Below are 20,374 nucleotides of genomic sequence, written 5' to 3'. Positions count from 1 at the left end.
TTAAGTATCCTGTGTCAATAAAAATAAGGACTCTTACTTTGCAGCCATTACTATACTGATATAGACATCTCATTTCAACTTGGATTTGCAATTTAATAAGAAATCTTTTTTATTAAACTATTTTAATTTTACTTTCAGTAATTTACTTAATTTTTAAGGCTGTAGGTTGTGGGATTGAAAATAATTTATGGTTGTTTGCAAACAGATTGACATATGAAAATGCCTGTAGTCATAAGTGTGGCATAGTGAAATAATTGTGACTTTATCTGTACATTTTATTTGCCATTAATGCTTATTCACTTTGTTAGAATTAGTGATTGTTGTAATGTCTTTAACTCTTTAGCAGAAATTAGTTGAACACTTTTACTGAGTGTGATTTGAGTTTTTTGTATTACTGCCAATCCCCATGGGAACTTCAGGATACAGCCTGACAGAAACAGGCTGTTCCTGCTTGTAGTGTGCTGTACATATTCCTTGCTTTTTTGTGTGGTTTCCTGTTTTTAAACATTGTGTTTTACTATGTCTTGCACTTGTCTTCTATTCAACGAAAAGGCATTGTTTGCATTGTTTCACATCTCACAGTGTTAGCTTGATTTTTTTAAAGTTCTTTTGCTCAAACCGTAAAACGAACCAGATAATTTGCTTCCATTGCTAAACAATAATGAGCTGTTGAAGTAGTGGTCCTAGTGTTGCAGAAATGGTATATCAACTGTCTAATTGTAATCTCAGTCCCTTTCTCAGCTGCACAGCATAATTACGAGATAACATACTGAGCATGATTATAGGTTCAGCTTCAGATCAGACAGCTTGTACAGTTGTTACATCTCCTTTGTGCTTTTTCAATAGCTTTCTTCTAACTGACTTAGGGCGAAGTTTTTTTTATTTGCTTTTTCAAGTGACAAGGATGAAATAGTCTCCATCTTTTGTTTTGTTAAAAAGAGTTTATGTGAATATATGCTGAACTAAACTATGCTGTAGGTGGCACAAACTTTTGGATTAAACATTATATCAGGGGACTATTACTGCCATGGTACTGCTAGTAATAGTAGTCGTTTAGTGTAGGGTTACTGACCCTCATATTCTAGCCAAATTCCTCCTGGTCTTATACAATTTGACCTATCTGAAGTTAGTTAAGACATCAAAGACTAGAACAATAAGATGTAGTGCACAAGAGAAAACAATCGTCAGAGAGTTTGGTAAACTGGCATTCTTACAGTTGAACTGGGGGATTACATGCTGCCATCTCTTATTTTGAGGCATTTGGAGCAATTGTTGTATCCCAGAACTCTGCATTCTCTTGAAGTCTATCACAGCGCAGCTGATAGTGTAGGCCTGGTGAGAAACACACCCTGAGTTTTATAACCACTGTGTAGAGGTCACCCTACTGTGGCAGACCTTCAGAACAAAAGAATTTGTTTGCTACTTGCATTCTTTAAAATGCTTTGAGGCCTCAAAACAAAAGATATGTTTGGTATTTTAATGAACCAGTCAATGTTGCACTGTAAGCAGCTCACAGAATATTGAAACAAGGAAAATTAAGAACAGCTATTCTGACATGTGACCATGACCTTAAACCCCCACCAACCACCTTTTCATCTATATTTTTTTAAATAAGTTCATATTACTGCTCATCTGTTTTTTTTTTCCACATCAAGCTGCTTAGGCTTTGGATCTCAGATACATTCATAGGTGAGAAACATGAACCCCCATAGACTCCTGGCAATTATGATTAGTTTGATTTGCGAAAAATGAGAGTTTTAAGGAGCTCGTTTTTTTTTCTTTACACTAATTACGTGTTTAGTGTACAGTTTGGCGTAGATGTGCATACAAACAAACTTGAGTACTGTATGAATATTTATTATTAAAATATCTTAAACATACCAATGAAAGTATTAGTCAATACAGTTTCATAAAGCTTCTGTATAGTACATGGTGCAGTGTTTGATAAGTTCCTGGAAAGCCTTTCTGTGCTTTAGCAGAAAACAATTTTGTCCAAAGATTACAATAAGTCCCCTTCCCATATTAATCAGATCTTAGCGTAGTAAAAGAATTAACTATGTATAGTGTCTTCAGAAAGTATTCACCCCATTAAATTTTTTTTTTGCATTTGTTCCTGTTACACATCCAACAATTTTAATTTTTTCTCCCTTCAATAACACAATAAATTCAACACTTTTATGAATCAAAAATATTTTTTATTCAATAACATTAATTTATCCAGAATGAAAGACTTAATTTCTCATTTACAAAAGTATTCACCACCCCCAGAGTCAATACTCTGTACATAGTCCTTTAGCAGTAATTACAGCTGTGAGTCTTCTTGGGTATGTCTGTATGAGCTTTGCACATTTAGATTGTGGATTTTTTGCCCATTCTTCAATGCAGATTTGCTCCAACTCTGCCAAATTAGATGGAGAGCGTCAGTAGACAGCAATTTTCAGGTGATTCCACAGATTTTCAAGTGGATTCAAGTCTGGGCTCTAGCTGGGCCATTCCAGAATACTAACCTTTTTTTCAAGCCATTCCTTGATAGTTTTTGCTGTGTGCTTTGGGTCATTCTCCTGCTGGAAAATGAATCTTTGCCCTACACGCAGATCTCTGGCTAACTGAAACAGGTTCTCCTCAAGGATTTGCCTGTATTTGGCTCCATCCATGTTTTCCTTGATGACAACAAGCTTTCCAGTTCTTCAAAAAATGCAAAAAATGCATCGAGCACTATCATTTTGTGGCTACAAAGAATGAGAATACTTCCTGAGTGTTCTCAGTGCTGTTTAGTCCAAAAAAGACTGATTTCAATGCGGTGTATCTTATTTTCATTTATTACCATTTATAAGTAAGATATGTCCTTGGTCATAATGACAGCAATTTTGGAAGCTAGGCTTTAAGTACAATAACACCATCACAATAACTGACAAATATGTACGAAGGTTTGTAGCTTTTGTTATCTTTTAGATCAGCAGCGCTTGTGAAGACAGCCCTTTCCAAAGTGACTATAGCATAGGAATACAGTTCTCAGTTAATCTTTGTCTGGAAAATAGACTGCACTGTTTTATATATCATTTCAAGGTGGTTCTGCTTTGTTTAGTGCTTTGTGCTAGGACTTTCTGATGGCGCATCAGGAAATTGGAGTGTATCCACGTTGGAGCAACATTATGCTGCAAGGTGGGAATTTGTCCAAAGGTGAAATGTATGCTGAGACTTCATTATAGATAACAATAAACATGTCACCATGTTGAAAGGGTTTTGCTAGTATGCAGCTAATATTTTGTGCCAGGGGTTTGATGTTTACTACATTGATAGAGCAGTGATTCTGAGTGAAGGCTTGAGTGAGAGAACAGAGCACTGTACTAGCCAGTAGCAGCAGGGCTGCTGTGCAGTAGTTGTATGAACAAGTGCTGCAGAGCAGCTGCCAGCTCTGTCTGCTTATAAAGCAGAATACAGGATGGTCATAGGGATACTGATTGTGCTTCATTCCTTGCTCCAGGAGGTGCTTAAGCAACTACAAGGAAGCATTGAAGAAGAATCCATGGGGTCTTCTGGACAAATTGACCTGTTGGAGAGACTGAAAGGTAAGGCTTTTAGCTGGTGGTTTAATCTTATCTGAACCCAAAAAAGATTATTTTCAAGCAAATAAGGTGAAAAGTGAATACCTTGTTCAAAATTGGCTGCATTATACTTGGATGAAACTTTCTCGTTATAAATATAATTGTCAGATTATATTTTATAGTTTTGTACAGCCCTTTGCATAAGGAATTAAATTACCCATTTGATTTATGAACTGGTTTCTGTTGTGTTTTGGGTTATAAATACTGTGGAGTAAGCAGTTCAGATATTAATGTTTGAGAGCACGAGATTTCAGAATATAAAGGTATCTTTAAATCAATATATTTTTAACCTTAAATGTATAATATATTGGTGGAAGAGACACTGGTTTGTTTAATTGTTATTGAGATTTATTTGAAGATACATACCAGTAATGTGAACATGAAGACACATCTTACACTTGTATAGTATGTAAGCATTGGGGAAAAAGTCACTTAATTGACATGAGATGGAGTAAAAATAAATGGAATGGACAGTTTTTACAAAATTAAACCACACTGAAATTTAATGGTCTTCATATGCTTGGTTTAGAGGTATAACATAATTAAGTCTTATTAAGTTTTGTTGCACTATTTTTATGAACAACTGCAAGATAAATATCTTAATGTGCATTACATTTTGATCCAAGAGAAAAGAGTTTGTGTTTGATTCTAATATTTAATATGTAAAATTCATTGCTAATGTGAAATTAAACTGCAATGAAAATGTCTACATTTGACAGGTGGATACTTTCCAAAAGTTTGAAACGAATCTTTAAAACTACAGAGTCATATTTCCCTTTCCCCACAGAAGGAATAACATTTCTGTTCTAAGCTCTATCAAATATTGAAAGATAAGCTTTGCCCAGCTTGATTAACCTGAGTATTTCGATTTCGATAATTTTGGCATGATGCTCTCTTTTATGGGCTGCTAATACAGGTTGTTTGAAGTAAAGGGGGGTAACTGAGCTGAATTCAAATGCTTGAAACGTTGCTATGAAATGTGATTATTTTTTTTTCAGAAATGAACCTGGATGCCAGTAACTTCCCTGGGGTAAAGTTGCGTCCAAAGGTGTCTTTGCGTTCATACGGCAGCCAGGAGGGCTCCATGTCTGGCCGATCAGGGGAAAGTAGTCCTGTCCCCATGGGCTCCTTCCCTAGGAAAGGAGTGGTGAATGGGGGTCGGGAGAGCACGGGGTATCTGGAGGAACTGGAGAAAGAGAGGCAAGTTACACCTTGTGTATCTTTGCATTCTTGACATCATTTACAGCATAAGGGCATTGTGCTCATTTGCAAAACTGGATGACAACTGAGTTTCATTGTTTTGGGATTTAGACCCTGAAAGTTCTTTTGTACCCTTATGTTTTGTACAATTTACGATTTTCTAATGTCTTGACCAAAATTAAAAACACGGGCCTAATGCTGACAAACAGGAGGGGGACATTTGGCTCATCTTGCTTGTTTGTTTTTTAGTAGCTAATTGATATGAGAATATCTTTCGGTTCTTAGATTGAAGAAGCCAGTGTATCAGCTTCAACAATGTGAGAGGCTAGATTGTTCACTATTAATAAAATCATGAATATCTTACTATCACTGTTGGATGTTGTGGAAACATACCTGTCCAAAATAATTGCAGGTTTTTCTAAATATGATGTTGAAATATGTTCACACCCACTACATTTATCAAAAACGTTGAAATCCTGTTATGTAGTCATCTTTAAACAACATCGGATTTATAGCAAAGAAAATCAGGGAACTGTCCAAGTATCTAAGCATTGACCCTCAATATCTCTAATGACAGGAATAAGAAATTCATAAGTCATCCCAGTTTTGTCCTCCAGATGCTAATGACTGTTACTGCCCATGATGAGGAAGTAAAGTTTTACTGAAATATGCAGTAGGAGAATTGAATTGGGAGGCAAATCTTCAAAAACAGCACTTTATTGGATACTATTAGGATTCCATAGTACATCAAAAACATGAATATTTCAAATGACTTGAAAACGTGAACCTTGATAAACTTGAACTTGAAATGACAGTTATCTACCAAGTCAAATACTGTAGGACCAAATGGTGTGTATCAATAAAACACAAATTGAGTTTTTCTGTATTTTCATCCCTAGTATGATTAACACAGAAAGATAAAGTTCATGTTGAAAAACTTTTGATCAGTGAAGTATGGAAGTGGGTCTGTTTTGCATCCTTGGATCTGTTTGTTAGTTTGGACAGATTTGATTTTGCAGTTATATTAGCAAATGTAAATTTGACAGCTTTTAGGATGGGATACACTTCATCAGTATAGTGTAGCAACTAACTAGATTGTGCACAGCAACCATTTTGCACCAGCACTCCCATCACAGCTGATCAGGTGGATATGTGAGAAATTGCTTCATTTGAATTAAGTGGGAGATGTTCAGGGAGGTCATTATCAAGGATGTCAGATTGTACAAGGCAAAGATGAATTTAACAAGAACTCCTTCAAAACAAAAGTGTGAAATATTTACAAAATTTGGTGCCCATTTTCCTATGTGCTTTCTTTTGTTGAATGAGAACTTGTTTAGAAAGGTATTGCAGATTTAATCAATTTGACTACTTTACTATTTCTTTTGTGTATGAAAATAACCATGTTCACAAGTGAAAGTGACAATTTTTCATGCAAATAATTTAACATTATACCGTTTTTCTTAAGAATTATATAGTGTATATATAGTGTTTTGTTTTACTTCCTCAGTTCTTAAATTACACTGTAAACTCTGTTTATTTGATAAATGTGTGTTCCCTAGATTGAGCATTGAATTTAGAAATGTGATGAAAGTGATTCAGCAGTAAACTAGATCTAGATTCTTCAATGTGACCTTCTTGCTCCCGCAATGTTGCCATGTTCTTCTGTGGGTCTGAGCAGAGATTTGTAATAGATTGTTTTCTGCCTCTCCAGGAAAATATCAGTATACTCTTAGTTTTATTCATTAGGCTAAGGCAGGAGCAAGCTTATTTATCCACAAACAAGCTGCTATAGCTTTGTACTAAATATTAATTTGCTAGTATGATCTGTTTGAGATCAGTGACAATGCATTTTAAGTTTGCACTTCATAGAGATGTGTTTTATGAAAAGATACCCCTTTTTTGATAAGATCAGTATTTACATTGACTCTATTCATTCTCTTATTTAAAACAAAAATATCTAAATATGCAGTTCGACCCATGGCAAATCCGATGTTGCAAAATGTTTTGGATGCCTTTTGGAATGTTTTTACAAAAATTGTAAAGGACAGCTTTTCCTGGTTAACACCATATTAGATCTCTTTAAAGAGTTAGTGTAAAACAAAATGACTCTTGTGTAAAATATAAAATCTATTTATATAGATATCTATTTATAATATAAAATCTAATGATTTTAGTTCTCTAGCCCTCAGAAGTGAAAATGTTCATTGGTGTTGAGGTAATACTTTTAAGTACTGTCATACCTGATGGTTTGAAACTACTGTTTGTAAAAGGTCTGTTCTGAATTTTGTATTGTTTCATCTCCAGACTTGCAGTTGCAGTTTTATATTATGAGGCTTTCTGGGTAGTGCATATACTTCAAGGCAGTGATGGTGTCTTTCAGCATCTGTTCAAAATTAATACTGGACAGTGACAGCAAATGAGTTGTTTCCAAAGAACCTTTAAGGTTTAAGGTTCTACAAGATCACATGCTGATTGATATAGGTCAGTCCTTTTTATAAATGAAGTGTTACCATAGGAAATGATCTACTTTCATCACAGAATGAAAATCAAGTATTATCTAAACAGGTTAATCTCATCAGCCTGACTAGGTTGACACAGATTCTCTTCAAGCAAAATCCAAAATCTTGCTAATGAAGTTCTGCTTTTCATCTTCAAAAGTGTTTAGAACCTCCCAGTGGAATCGTATTGGAAGATTGCTTCTCTGCACTTCAGAGAAAACATGAGTCATCCTCAACTGCAAATTAAGCAGACATTTTCCTTTTATTTCAACTTTGGTCTCAGTTTCCAAAAATCTATAGACAGTCTAATTCCTGTAAATGTACCAAAAAATGAGAAGGGCTGATATAGCACAGACAACAGAAAAAAATCTAAGATGGAGCAATAGGAAATAACTGGTTGAGCAATCTGCACGTTCAAAGCACTTATAACTTTTACGAACAGTAGTTTCATCATTGTTGTTAACCCATTAAAGCTCAATTATCAGTATAGAGTAAATTGGTAATTGTGTTGTTATTATAGCATTTTAAATATACCCAGTGGCATACAAAACTGGATATACCATCCATAGACATATTGACATCAATAAATGTAACAAATATAAGGCATCTTGTTGCAACTGATTTGCAATGCGGATGAAGTTGGAGCCCTTTTAAATTAAGTGATTGTTGCATATTTCAATTATCTTAAAGCAGAATATGGAATTGTTGCCCAAACAGATTAATTTATAGATTGTTATGGTCACGTTTAGTCACTTTTCTCTCAAAAAGAGCTCAAAAAACAGTTTGCTTTAACTTTTCCTCCTTGTAGTTAATTCTGAAGTAGCTTATTTTACATATCTACCTTTTCAGTACTCTAATCAGTTTCTTTTCATCACTTAGAGAAATATAAATGTTTTGTAATATCTACCATTTATCCACACTACAATATATCTAGCCATTTAGTTCCTCAACTAAAGTCAAGGTTACAATAATAGGGAAACATCTCAGCAGTAGGTACAGTGGGTTCTATTTGCATACATGATGTGCAATATTCTATGCAGTGATTTCATGTAAATCCCTTTTTATTTGGTGCTTAACGTTTTAATGCGTGGGAACAATAAAATATTTCAAATGAGGGAAACTTTGCATACTGAAGCCAAACCAAAACAAAATTTAGTATAATAATGTTAATGCTCTTTTCACTTAAGTATGTAAGTAGTTATCTGTCATTATTTTAGGAGGCTACATATTGGTGATGTGTAGTAATTAATGTGGAAAATATTTTTGAGTATAATGTTACATATGAAAAAAAGATACTGACAGTTGGAAAATGTATTCCTCTCCTGTGCTAAGTTTGTACTATACACTGTACATCTTTTGTCTGATGTGCAACCATAAAATGTATTAGTAATTCTTTTTATATAACATATAGAAATAACCCAGAAAAAACTGTTCAGATTGTTAAAGTGTATCTTATGTACAAACAAATTGACATCCTTTGCATTTGAATCTTGTTCAAAGTAATAGACAACATGATAATTGAAGAATGCTCCTGAACACCATTAGAACGATCTAGTATTTACATTGTTATTCCTGTCATGGCTAAGAAGTTCAATGAGATATCTTAATATTCCAGTAAAATATAGCAGTTATAGTATTTAAAAATAAATTAATCGGTCTGTAAAATGTAATAATGAGAATCAATTAAAATTCTAATGCTTAATAAAAAGTTAAAAGTAGGTTCACATAGGTACAAGATCAGGTTTTCTTTTCACTCCCTAGCCATATTTGGAAGAAAAAAAGAGTTGAATGGGTGTAAATTCAATATTAGATAGTTGGCACTTGTAGACCCTTTTTTGTTTTTTTTATACATGTTAACTAAAGAAAAATGTGCAATGGAGACTTGCTCACTTTGCAGATTTTGTTTCTATCATTTCCTTCCATATCCATATTTTTACACGTTGACCGCTTTGGAAACGGACAGCTATGCACATATCTTGCCCAGAGTGTTACACGAAGGCTCATTCATGTGTGTGCAAACTGAATTATTTCCAGCCTTGTCCCTCTCAGTGGGCACGTGTCAGTCTCATGCTATAATTAGAGGGCAGCTAGAAAGAACTGCATTCGTCTCTCATCAGATTGTAAGCCTATAGTCAAATGAAGCTGTACTGTTTTTTTTAATTAATACATTAAATTTAGCCAAGAATAAGTTGAGGTTAACAAGAATACAGTGAAATGGTGATAAAAATTGTGATGCATTTCCTGGTTTAGCTTTCAGACAATTGGAGATGACTTGTATGCTATACTTTCATATATTCAGTTTATACACATCAATAAACTCTCAGATAACTTTTGAATGAATACCTGAATCTTAGTACTGAAGTATATTCTAATACAGAAGCCACATGCAATTGTGGTATTTTTGTTGTTTCTCTATTTGATAAATGTGCCCATTAAACACAAAACAGACATGAATATTTGTGTACAAGACTTATTGTATGTGTTTAAAAAACCCTTTATGAAATGTATATGCAGTTTTAATTAAATATTTCATTTGGTTACTTGATTGATTTGATATACAGTTATGATTGAATACCATGTGAAATGGAATAATATTGTGATAATCAAGAATGAAGTCATACATAGACTAATGAAATTGAACTTGTCTATACTGGAGGTTTTATGCTGAGAAAAAAAGGGGAAATCTCTGGGCTTTGTCAGTCTGGCCTATCTATTTTTTCCTCTTTAATTTTCTGTGTGAAGCAGCTTCTCACTTTTCTTCCTGATGTGCATTAATTCACCTGTGAGGGTGTATATTTCAGTGACAATGCATATATATGTAATGCGTTTAGCATTCTTTGGGATGAAAAGTGCATGATACATGAAATGCAAAAACATTTCTGGCACAAGGGGGTCATATTCTGTTGAGGCTGAAGCATAAAAGGGGGATGCAATGAAGATTATTACCATGGGGAAGTGAAAAACTAAGCGTTCAAGTGCATCTAAATCTGTTTGGCACTGCTGCATGATCTGTGATGTTTTGACATTGAAAGACCATTACTAAGCAAGAACTAGCTTATTTTTCTGCCCCTCAGACTACAGGGTTTAAGTGTGAGTACCTAATGAGGCACATTCTGATTAATACACATAGAGTAATTCAAACGTATAAAATAAAATTTTATAAGCAACTTTTTCTTTTCTTAGGTCTTTATTACTGGCCGAGTTGGAGAAAGAAGAGAAGGAAAAGGACTGGTATTATGCTCAGCTTCAGAATCTCACAAAAAGGATTGATAGCCTTCCCCTTACAGAAAATGTAAGTTAGGGTGACAGTATCTTGTCTGGTGGCATTTTGTCATCTCCAACTACTTCACACAGCTATCACGTGAGGAAAACCCTGAGGTTAAAGCAGTTCTATGAGATACTTGGAGAATTATACTGATGTTCCATTTTGAAAACTTGGACAGACAAACTTGTACTTATTGCAAAATGTAATTTATCTATAGTTCCAGCCCCCCAGAACTTTCATTGTTTAAACAAGATGTTTCACTCTTTGTTTATAACATCTTGAATACATTGTAATATTTCCTTGTGAATGTTAACTAAAAATGGAAGCACTGTTAAAGCTTAGGCAGTATCACAACAGTTGGACGGGACAAGGTCATATACTGATATTTTTCATTTTATTTAAGGAAATGTTTTAAAATAAGACATTTTAAATACATTTTTGGACTTCATTTTAGTATTCAGATGATGGCTTAACAGACTCAAAATGTTTTTAAGGAGATAATTTTTATTTTTCTAATGTCTGCCTTCAAAATGTACTTTTCTATCTACAGGTGTGTGTGCTGAGTTTAACTTCAAAAAGTGGTCAAGATATTTGATGAAAATGTTTATAAAATATGCTACAAGAAAGCCATTGTCGAGTATTAACAGTTGTCAAGCATTCCTTTCCAACAACTGCCCTTTAAATATTGGGAATGGATAACTTCTTTAGCTTTGTCTGCAGCAGCTTTTGGGCTGCATTTAGAAAGTTTGAGTTGGATTTTTGGTCCTCTCAAACAACAAAAGTATCCCATGGGGCATCGACATCTGTTTATACAGGATATGTATATACATTTTTGGTTTTGTGAAGGTTTTACTGATGTCATACCGTTATGCAGTTTTCTCTGCAGACAGACATGACCCGCAGACAGCTGGAATATGAAGCGCGACAGATAAGGGCAGCAATGGAAGAACAACTTGGAACATGTCAAGACATGGAAAAGCGAGCACAGGTAGCTTAATTAAATCTTATATTCATCCTTCATACAGGGTGCGTACTTGGTTTTTGACAGATGAGTATGGTGAAATTTATATGCTGTAAGTGACATTCTGAGGGTCCCCAGAGGTTTTGTCTGATTTTCATTCATCTATGAAGTGAATTGAGGAGGGTTAGAAGTAAAACTGAGCAAGGTGGTACTTGAATATTCTAGTTGTGGTCAAAATTATTGGTTCATGTGCCAGACAGACACCAACCGAACATTATCTTCAGTCAGGCCAGGCATGAAGAAGTGAAAACTGAACTCCATTCTCCTGGGTTCACCAGCATGGAAAATTGGCTGATTCGGTTCATCAGCTGGAAAGTGTGGGCTAGACGATGAGGTCATTTTCACTTGTGCTGGATTAAGTGGTGATCTGGAGTTTCATGTGGGCTTTTCAAATTGTGCAGATGGTAGTGGTAAAATGTACAATTTAGCTCAGTGTTTCAGGAGATCAAATTGAAATGGTGGAAAAATATTAAGAGTATTGAATCACATGGTATCTGAAATTATTATTACGTCATTATCCTGCTTTCTAAGGGAGACCTTGTGGTAAATAACTTATCTTTCTCTGTTCTGCAGCTTTTTAGTTTTTTTATTACTAAGTGGGTTTAAAATGTAAGTATATGGAACCAATTGGCACTAAATTCATATGATGATTTAAGATCTTGTTGCTTCCGTTGAATATCTTTTAGGCAAGAGTGGCTAGAATTCAGCAGATTGAGAAGGACATGCTTCGTATTCGCCAACACTTACAGTCCCAGCCAGGAGAATCAGAGGTGGGTACAAATGACAACATGTTTAAGACAGTTGTGATGTGAAATCCTGCAGTGCTTTCAATTTATTGAACTGTTATGCCCTAATGACCACTAGATGCTCTGTATTATTAAAGATAAAGGTGTCAGGGAAGAAATTTTACCTCAGACGATAAAGTATCACAAGGTACCAGTGTGGGGGGGGGGGGGGCAGTGGTGGCTTGGAGAGGTGGGGTACTGTTGTAGCTGTTACACTTAATTATAGGGGTCGTTAGATGAACACTTGAAGGGGAGTTTGTATGAAGTGAATTTTGTTCTATTTGTAAAATTAAAAATTAGTTCTCAGAACTGATTTGCATTACACATTTTTATAATCATAAGGAAGAGTTGCTCATTTCTTCTATATTCTTTGTAAAGCTGATGCATTTATTAGGAGTTTGAGGCATTAAATACATGATAACTACCAGTAATTGTATTTTGCAGTAAGAGGCATGTTGTGAAGATAACTGTTGTGTTTCTCTGATGGACTTGTCAGAGGACTGTTATGGCTTTTGTTTTTCACTGGCACGGATGATTAGGCCCTGCTGTATTTTCTCCTGCTATTTTAAATCTTAGTAGGATGTTTCTCTGTAAAGCTGTTTGCAGCATTCTTGCTGCAGCTGTGGATATGAAAAAAAAAACAGTAAAACAAGGAGCCAGCCCACGTCTGCATCTGTTACCTGAATAGCCTGCTTAACTCAAGAACCCCCACCATCTCCCACTTAACTTTGTGCTGAAATAAAAAAAGCTTTAAAATTAAAATTGTGTATGTAAAATGTAACATTAAAATTTAATATGCAAAATTAAATATTAATCCTAGAAAGAGTGGTCTGCAATCATTGCAAGATTGCCAAGGTTGCAAGTTTCAATAAAATATTTTTGGAAATGGAAACCTTTAGTAATAAGGGCAGAAAAACCTTTTTATGTTTGATTTTGTAGTATAATATTTTATAGGCTTAGATTGTTTTTTGGTATTACGAGCTATGCTATAAATAACAGCTCAGGAGCTCTGCATTTGCCTAAAGAGATGTGATTGAATCATGTGACTGTGTGCACAAACGGCAGCTTTGTGCATCTTTTCTCCTGTTACATTTGGTGATTCTTTTCAAGGAAAGACTATATAGGAAAAAGAAATTGAATGCCATGGAATTTGTTTTAATGTAGCTAGTCCTTATGAAGTTTTTGAGGTTGCAAATCGTCAAAGTAACTAGTGTAATGGAATAATAGAATAATTTTCCCCTCTTACCCACCCATCCCCCTTTCAGAGAAAACCCAATCTGAGCTACTGATTATTTAGGTCAGGGGGATACGGAGTAGAGTAGAAACAGCAGATGCTTGAACAAAATGTAATGATAGCAGCTGGCAAACACTGCCTGTTGCCAATGCTGTGTGCTGATGCTTCATGGTGAAGTTGTTGTTTACACAGAAGACATCGCAGACCAAGCATGACCCAGCTTCACGTGATTCAGAGAGACAGAATGAGGGAGGACAGGCAGCTGCAGAATCTGGAATGGGTACCACGGGGTGTGGTCAGGTAGGTAAACTTACGTTTTCTCTTGCGCTCCATTTCTGTATCAAATACAAGAGCAACAACTGCCGAATAGTGCTGAATATTGCGGGGGTTGTCCGATTACTTAGCAGTAAACAAGCTTGACCTGATTATGCCATCATTCTGCTGCTTCTGCATTTTCTTCTTTCAGGCAGCCTGTTTAAACAGTGATTTGCACAACCATTTTAAGCTGTGGCACAGAGAATAGCATTGAAACTGGGGGTTCGGTCTGGCTAACTCCACATAACCATGTTTGTACAGAATCTTGAATTCTGATTTTGATTTCTTTGTATTTTCCATTACCTTAACTATGCAGCCTCAGATAAATTGAAAAGATCGTAAATTTTATTTCATGTACAGAAATTTTATTTCAGCATTAAAAGTGAAACTTTCGTTTTCTTTAGTCCTACTGTAATCACCAAATTTTATACTAGGTGTGCCTTAAGACTGTGGGATTTCTTAAGTGTTAATTTCACACACAACAGTAATTTTCAAAGTAACAGTATTTTTCAAAGACTATACAAGGTGTAAGACTGCTGTCTTAAATTCAAAGCAAGGAATTAAATGCTGTTTTGCTGAGCAAAGGCAATTTTTTATGATTGGGAACAAGTATGTGTTTTAAGTGGATTGATTTTAATTACATTATCCCTGCTATCTTTTGTATAGTGCATCAGTTGTGCTTACTGTAATTTAATCTTGCAGCAGGCAAAAAGCTGTTTGGTAGATGCTTTACATATTTAACCTCAGGCGGGAGTATACATTTATCATTTTATCCTGTTCCTGAAATGATTTCTGTACATAAAACTTCAGTGGTAATAATAAAAGGTGAAAGAACAGGCTAGCCATCCTTAATTGGTGGTGGGAGCATTTTGTTTCCCATACACACACTACTGGTAACTCAATGAGCATATTTGCAAACTGCCATCATCATGGTTGTTACAAGCGCACGTCTTTACTGAAGGTACTGTACTCAATGTTTAAACAGCTGAACTTCAGTCTTCAGTCATTTAATGATCTCTGACGATATATGGACGCTATTTTTGTATTAGCTTTCTGATAAGTGCATTAAAAGCTCATCAGTCACGGCCATGTTTTTTTTTCTGCAAAACCAGAGGAGATGCTGTTTTTTATCTTGTACTGCATTTCTGAATGCAGTGGTTAGGATGTACAGTATCGTCATAGTACTGCAAAACATTAGGTGAAGGTCCAGCTTAAATAATTTTAGTGGTATCCAAATGACATTTTAGAACAGAAATAGCCATTAAGTAATGATGTGCATCTGCTCAGTTCCATCTATTACAATTATATTACACTTGGTTGGTTACACAAAGCAACTTGTGTTTTAGCAACATTGATTACCTTCTCTTAATACTTGTTACAGCTGGGATTAATGATTTCAGTTGGAGATGCTCTTTGTAATACTGGTGTATTTCTAAACTATATTAATAGGTGAACTATTAATATTGTCTCATATGAGGCCTTATTGACAGATTTGGTTTTGCAGGGCAGAAAAGTATGATTTTAGACTTCTAGCCTTACAGTATATGCAATTTGTTAAAGGATTATCAGCATGTTTTCATAATTAAGTTTGTTTAAAACGTATGATAGTTCATTCCTTTTGTCATCTCTACAGGTTATGAAGCAAATGCACGTTTTTGTTGCGGGGGCCCTCTGCAATTGCTTTTGTCTTCAGCCTTCTTGTCATTTTATCATATCTGGAGGATTTATTTCCTTTACAATGCTGCATTTTGTACAGTGCAGAACTTGTCATTGCATCTTGAACAACTTGATGCAAGCCTGAACAAACTTTCTGTAGCAATTCTAATTTAAAGAATGGACAAAATTGTTAATGCTGCTAAAGACAGGTTGATAAACCTAAAATAGCAATTAGCTAACAAATTCTTTGTACTTCAAAGTTACTGAAATAACTGTACATTACTTTTGGTAATAAATTGGGATGGCCTGTGTTGTGGCACAAAATATCATCAAGGTTTATTCACTATCAATTTTAATCATTCCTGTAATCTAAACTCTTTCGTGCTCTATTTTGTCTGGTTTTTGTCTCTGTAGGGTCCAAGTGCCCGAATGGATCACGAGGCAGCCAATGAAATGAGCTGTAGTTATTCTGTCCCAAGACGACTGACAAGTCACCTGGGTACCAAGGTAACCGAAGATTCCAAGCCCCAGGTTGCTACACTGCATTTTTACTAATACAATAATTGTAACAGTTCTTTGGCTGTGTTTGTTTGGATAGTCTTACTAACAGTTTTTCAAAATTGCATGTTTGTAAACTGAAATATGAAATGTGGCTTAACATTTTGTTCAGTCTTGCTTTATATTTCAGTATAAATTCATAATTTGAACTAGACGTTGCATTCGGTGTAACATGTAGTTTTGTATATGTGAACTGAAGTCAGAACAAATGGTAGCTGGGCAAAAAACAAATATAAATGCATTTGTTATAAAGTGAACACTGATATGCACTTAAGGGCATACAAGGTAGTTCTCCTACCTTGTAAATAGTTAAATATGATTCTTCTAAATGTTGCTATTTTTAACAACGTTAAATTAAATTAGTTAATTTAAATGAAGCTCTTTTTGTATGTTCTCATCTTCTTAATCTTAAATTTCCAAATTTTATTAAATGTTTCTGATTTTGAATTTACTTTAATCTGTTATTTTCCAGCAGAGGCAAAAATTCATTTTTACATGTAGCTGTTCTTTGTTTTGACTTTAGGTGGAAATGGTTTATTCTCTTCTCTCAATGCTCGGTACCCACGATAAAGACGACATGTCTCGTACTTTGCTGGCAATGTCAAGTTCCCAGGACAGCTGTATTGCAATGCGGCAATCGGGCTGCCTTCCTTTGCTAATCCAGCTGTTGCATGGCAATGATAAAGACTCGGTGCTGCTGGGTAATTCGCGAGGCAGTAAAGAGGCCCGTGCAAGGGCCAGTGCAGCTCTACACAACATCATCCACTCGCAGCCTGATGACAAGCGAGGGAGACGAGAGATTCGTGTTCTTCACCTGCTGGAGCAGATCCGGGCCTACTGTGAGACCTGTTGGGAATGGCAAGAGGCCCACGAGCGGGGAGTGGATCAGGACAAAAATCCCAGTAGGTTTCTCCTGAACATTTCTGAGTGAGGATGCTGGATTTTTCTGCATCATGGTACCTTGCATGAACTTGATATTGAGAATTGATTGATTACAGTTTCTTTGGTTTTTTTCTCTGTGAAAAATATTTGTGGACTCTTGACATAAACGAGCTTTCTGATATTTTATTGTAGGTTGTTTAAAATGTATTAAAGAGTGTTAGTGTTAATTGCAAATGTTAATCCGCTGCACAGAACCTTTTTTTTGTTGACTGTGGTGATAGTGTTTTTTGGGAAAAAAAGCAACATGCAATTAATATGGAAGACGTGCAAACAATGAAGTGATCCAAAGGGTGGTGTATTCAATAAATCAGTGAAAGAAGAGTCTTGTAGCCTAGAAGGTGCAATATTTTATTCTTAGCTCTGCCAATCATGGCATGGACTTCCCAAATGATGCATGTGCTTGTTGTCTGGCTGATATAAAGCCTTGAGAGGTAGTATGTCAAGTTAAATACCAGCAGGGCTATCCAAAAGTGAGAATTACAGTAAATCAAATATAATTATTTTTTTGAAATGCTGTAAATCTATCAATATTTATAAGCTTTTCATTGCTTCAAATCTGAGGGAAAAAAATCAAATTCTATTTAAACTCCTATTCACAATGGAGCAAGTTAGTTGTAATATGATAGTTAAGATATCGAGCTTAAACTTGCCTTAAAATACTTTTGACATAAATACAATTAATAACTGCAATATAATTCGGTTAGGTCAGAGATTAAACAAACTAGTATTAGAAGATTTAAAGTTGAACTGTAGTATTTATATGCATTATTTTAACATGCTGGGGTTCAAATTATTAAGCTTGTTTAATCAGTTTTTTCATCATTTCCTTGCTCTAGTTATGGTCAAGGTCAAGGTATATACTTTAGAGGAGCCAAGCATTTTTACTTCTATTTCACACGTTTTAAACTATGCAGTGTAGTATAGACAGTAGCCTATATAAAAATCAGCAGAAAGAACATAAAGGTTACAAATGAAAGGTGTACATTTAGCACATTTAGGACATTAAGCCCATCTGGCATATTTGCCAGTTAGTAAATTACTAATCCAAGGATCTTATCCGGCTTTTTCTAGAAGGAAGCCAGGATATTGGCTTCATATGATTCGCTAGGTTGTTCCATATACAGTATCTGCAATCATTTGGAAAAAGAAGTACCTCCTGTTTTTGGTTTTAAACATATTTCCATATAGTATCCTGAAAGTACTATCCTAAAAGTTATAGTGCTTTGAATTTATAATGTAATTAAAGTAATGTTTTGCATTTCTGGAGTGCAGTTGGTCACATGGTAGTGGTTCACCAACTACTCAGGGGCTCATAATGTGCCACCTGTATCTGTTTGGCCCTTTAGTGTGGACTGTGTTCATGTTTTTTTTTGGCTTTGGTCATTTATCTGGAATAATTTATCTAATGGGTAATTGCCAACTACATAATCTGTTGATCCTATTGCGTGCTTTGTTAATGATACTAGTAATGCAATTGGATGTTTTTCTTTTCTTGATCTTCTAGTGCCCTCTCCAGTGGAGCATCAGATCTGCCCTGCTGTGTGTGTACTGATGAAACTGTCATTTGATGAAGAACACAGACATGCAATGAATGAGCTAGGTAAAAAATCCAACTTTACTACAGAACTTTCTCAATGTTCTTTGTTTTTAGAAGGAATTAAAAAAATAACTTAAACTGTATATGTTAAATCCCTGCCTGAATATAAACACTGAAGCCTGGTTTTGTTGCTGCCTTTATCTGTCTCTGCTTATTACACTGAATTAAATTGAGTAATTTGATTTCAAACAATGCAATGTCATGTCTACTGAAAGCAAATCATATTCTTATTCCTCTCAGCCTGATCATTTTCAGCAGGTTTGACATCTGTGTATATGATTGTAAGCCATGATTTGTGATAATTCTCCTTCCCTCAGCCTGTCTGACCCTGTAAACCATTTCTTTCCTAGAATACTACTAACACAGATTATAGAATGACCTAGATGAGTTTAAAGACATCCATGAAATAACTATTCAGTTTTTTAGTATTTTATTTTTACCAATTTTTTCCAGGAGGGCTGCAAGCTATTGGAGAGCTGTTGCAGGTAGACTGTGAAATGTATGGACTCACTAATGACCACTACAGTGTAACTTTAAGACGATATGCAGGAATGGCATTAACAAACCTGACTTTTGGAGATGTGGCCAATAAGGTAGGGGAAGAATTAAACTGACTCAGCTTCCTAATATATTAAAATGTTATTTTTATATATTCACCTGCATTTTCTTTCAAATTAACAGGCAACTTTGTGTTCGATGAAAGGCTGCATGAGGGCAATGGTTGCCCAACTTAAATCTGAGAGTGAAGATTTACAGCAGGTATGGTGTTTTGTCAATACAATAAAAGTTCGGAGGCTTTATTGTGCGTAGATATAAAGACAAATATGAAATACAAATTGTAGTGATGCATTATAAGCCCTGAGAGAAGAAGCAGAAAAAAAAAACTCAGAAAAGATTCAGGCCAAAAATAGTTTCATCATTCAGGATGCATTTATAGTACTTTTTCTTAAATCCTGCTCAGATGGTATAGTATTAGCTACATAGTGAAATTCATTTGTAATATTAAGTAGGGTCTGCCATTGACATGCATTGTATAATTTTAACAGCATCTCTTTACTTCATTTCTGCACTTCACTATTTTGTTTTATTGTCTTTATTTTTAAAACATTACTTGCATTGTTGCTTTTTTGAAGATCATTGAAATGCATCTTACTTGTAATGTGTATTCTTACTGCCTAGATCTATTACTAGTTTACTGTGCATTTATTGGTAATATTATCTAATACTTCTATATGGTCTACATTAGTCTTCTAAGTTCTGTACAGTTTTGGTCTTTCTTTGCTTTGTTTTCAGTCCACAATCCTTATCTGTACATTTAGCAATTTATCCATGTTTGCCAAGTCAGGATCATTGATATAAATTGGGAAGTACTGCTGTCCAGTAAATAGAAATGTTCATGGCAGCCCGCACATTTTCCCATTGTAATTACTCTCTGTCAAGAATGTATTTATGGATATTATTCCACATTTTTAAATGGAAATAAAATATCTATTTGCAGGTTATCGCAAGTGTTCTGAGGAATTTGTCTTGGCGAGCGGATGTTAACAGTAAAAAGACTTTGCGTGAAGTGGGCAGTGTCAAAGCACTCATGGAATGTGCTCTGGATGTAAAGAAGGTAAGGATTTTTTTTTACGGGTTTATAAAACAAATGACTTTCATTCCATGATTTCTCTGTTTTCTGACTATCTTTTAAAGCAC

The 20,374-nt window shown here is 35.0% G+C and overlaps 1 protein-coding gene across 2 annotated transcripts in view; it reads left to right on the top strand.

Annotated features, from left to right (window-relative positions):
* Window positions 1-20,374, top strand: part of apc (APC regulator of WNT signaling pathway) — a 79,418-nt gene that overhangs the window by 45,714 nt on the left and 13,330 nt on the right. Inside the window, exons 3-14 of one of the 2 annotated variants that reach the window (XM_088909941.1) lie at window positions 3,485-3,569; window positions 4,604-4,805; window positions 10,487-10,595; window positions 11,443-11,556; window positions 12,276-12,359; window positions 13,801-13,908; window positions 15,994-16,086; window positions 16,661-17,039; window positions 18,584-18,679; window positions 19,130-19,269; window positions 19,358-19,435; window positions 20,175-20,291. In XM_088909941.1, coding sequence (XP_088766067.1) covers window positions 3,485-3,569; window positions 4,604-4,805; window positions 10,487-10,595; window positions 11,443-11,556; window positions 12,276-12,359; window positions 13,801-13,908; window positions 15,994-16,086; window positions 16,661-17,039; window positions 18,584-18,679; window positions 19,130-19,269; window positions 19,358-19,435; window positions 20,175-20,291 — 1,605 coding nt within the window. Of the gene's footprint in view, window positions 1-3,484; window positions 3,570-4,603; window positions 4,806-10,486; window positions 10,596-11,442; window positions 11,557-12,275; window positions 12,360-13,800; window positions 13,909-15,993; window positions 16,111-16,660; window positions 17,040-18,583; window positions 18,680-19,129; window positions 19,270-19,357; window positions 19,436-20,174; window positions 20,292-20,374 lie in introns of both variants that reach the window. The other variant, XM_088909939.1, reaches the window with a different exon arrangement.

Source organism: Atractosteus spatula, chromosome 3, assembly GCF_055471065.1.
Source record: "Atractosteus spatula isolate fAtrSpa1 chromosome 3, fAtrSpa1.hap1, whole genome shotgun sequence".
NCBI lineage: Eukaryota > Metazoa > Chordata > Actinopteri > Semionotiformes > Lepisosteidae > Atractosteus > Atractosteus spatula.
This window is presented reverse-complemented; position numbering and strand designations above follow the sequence as displayed.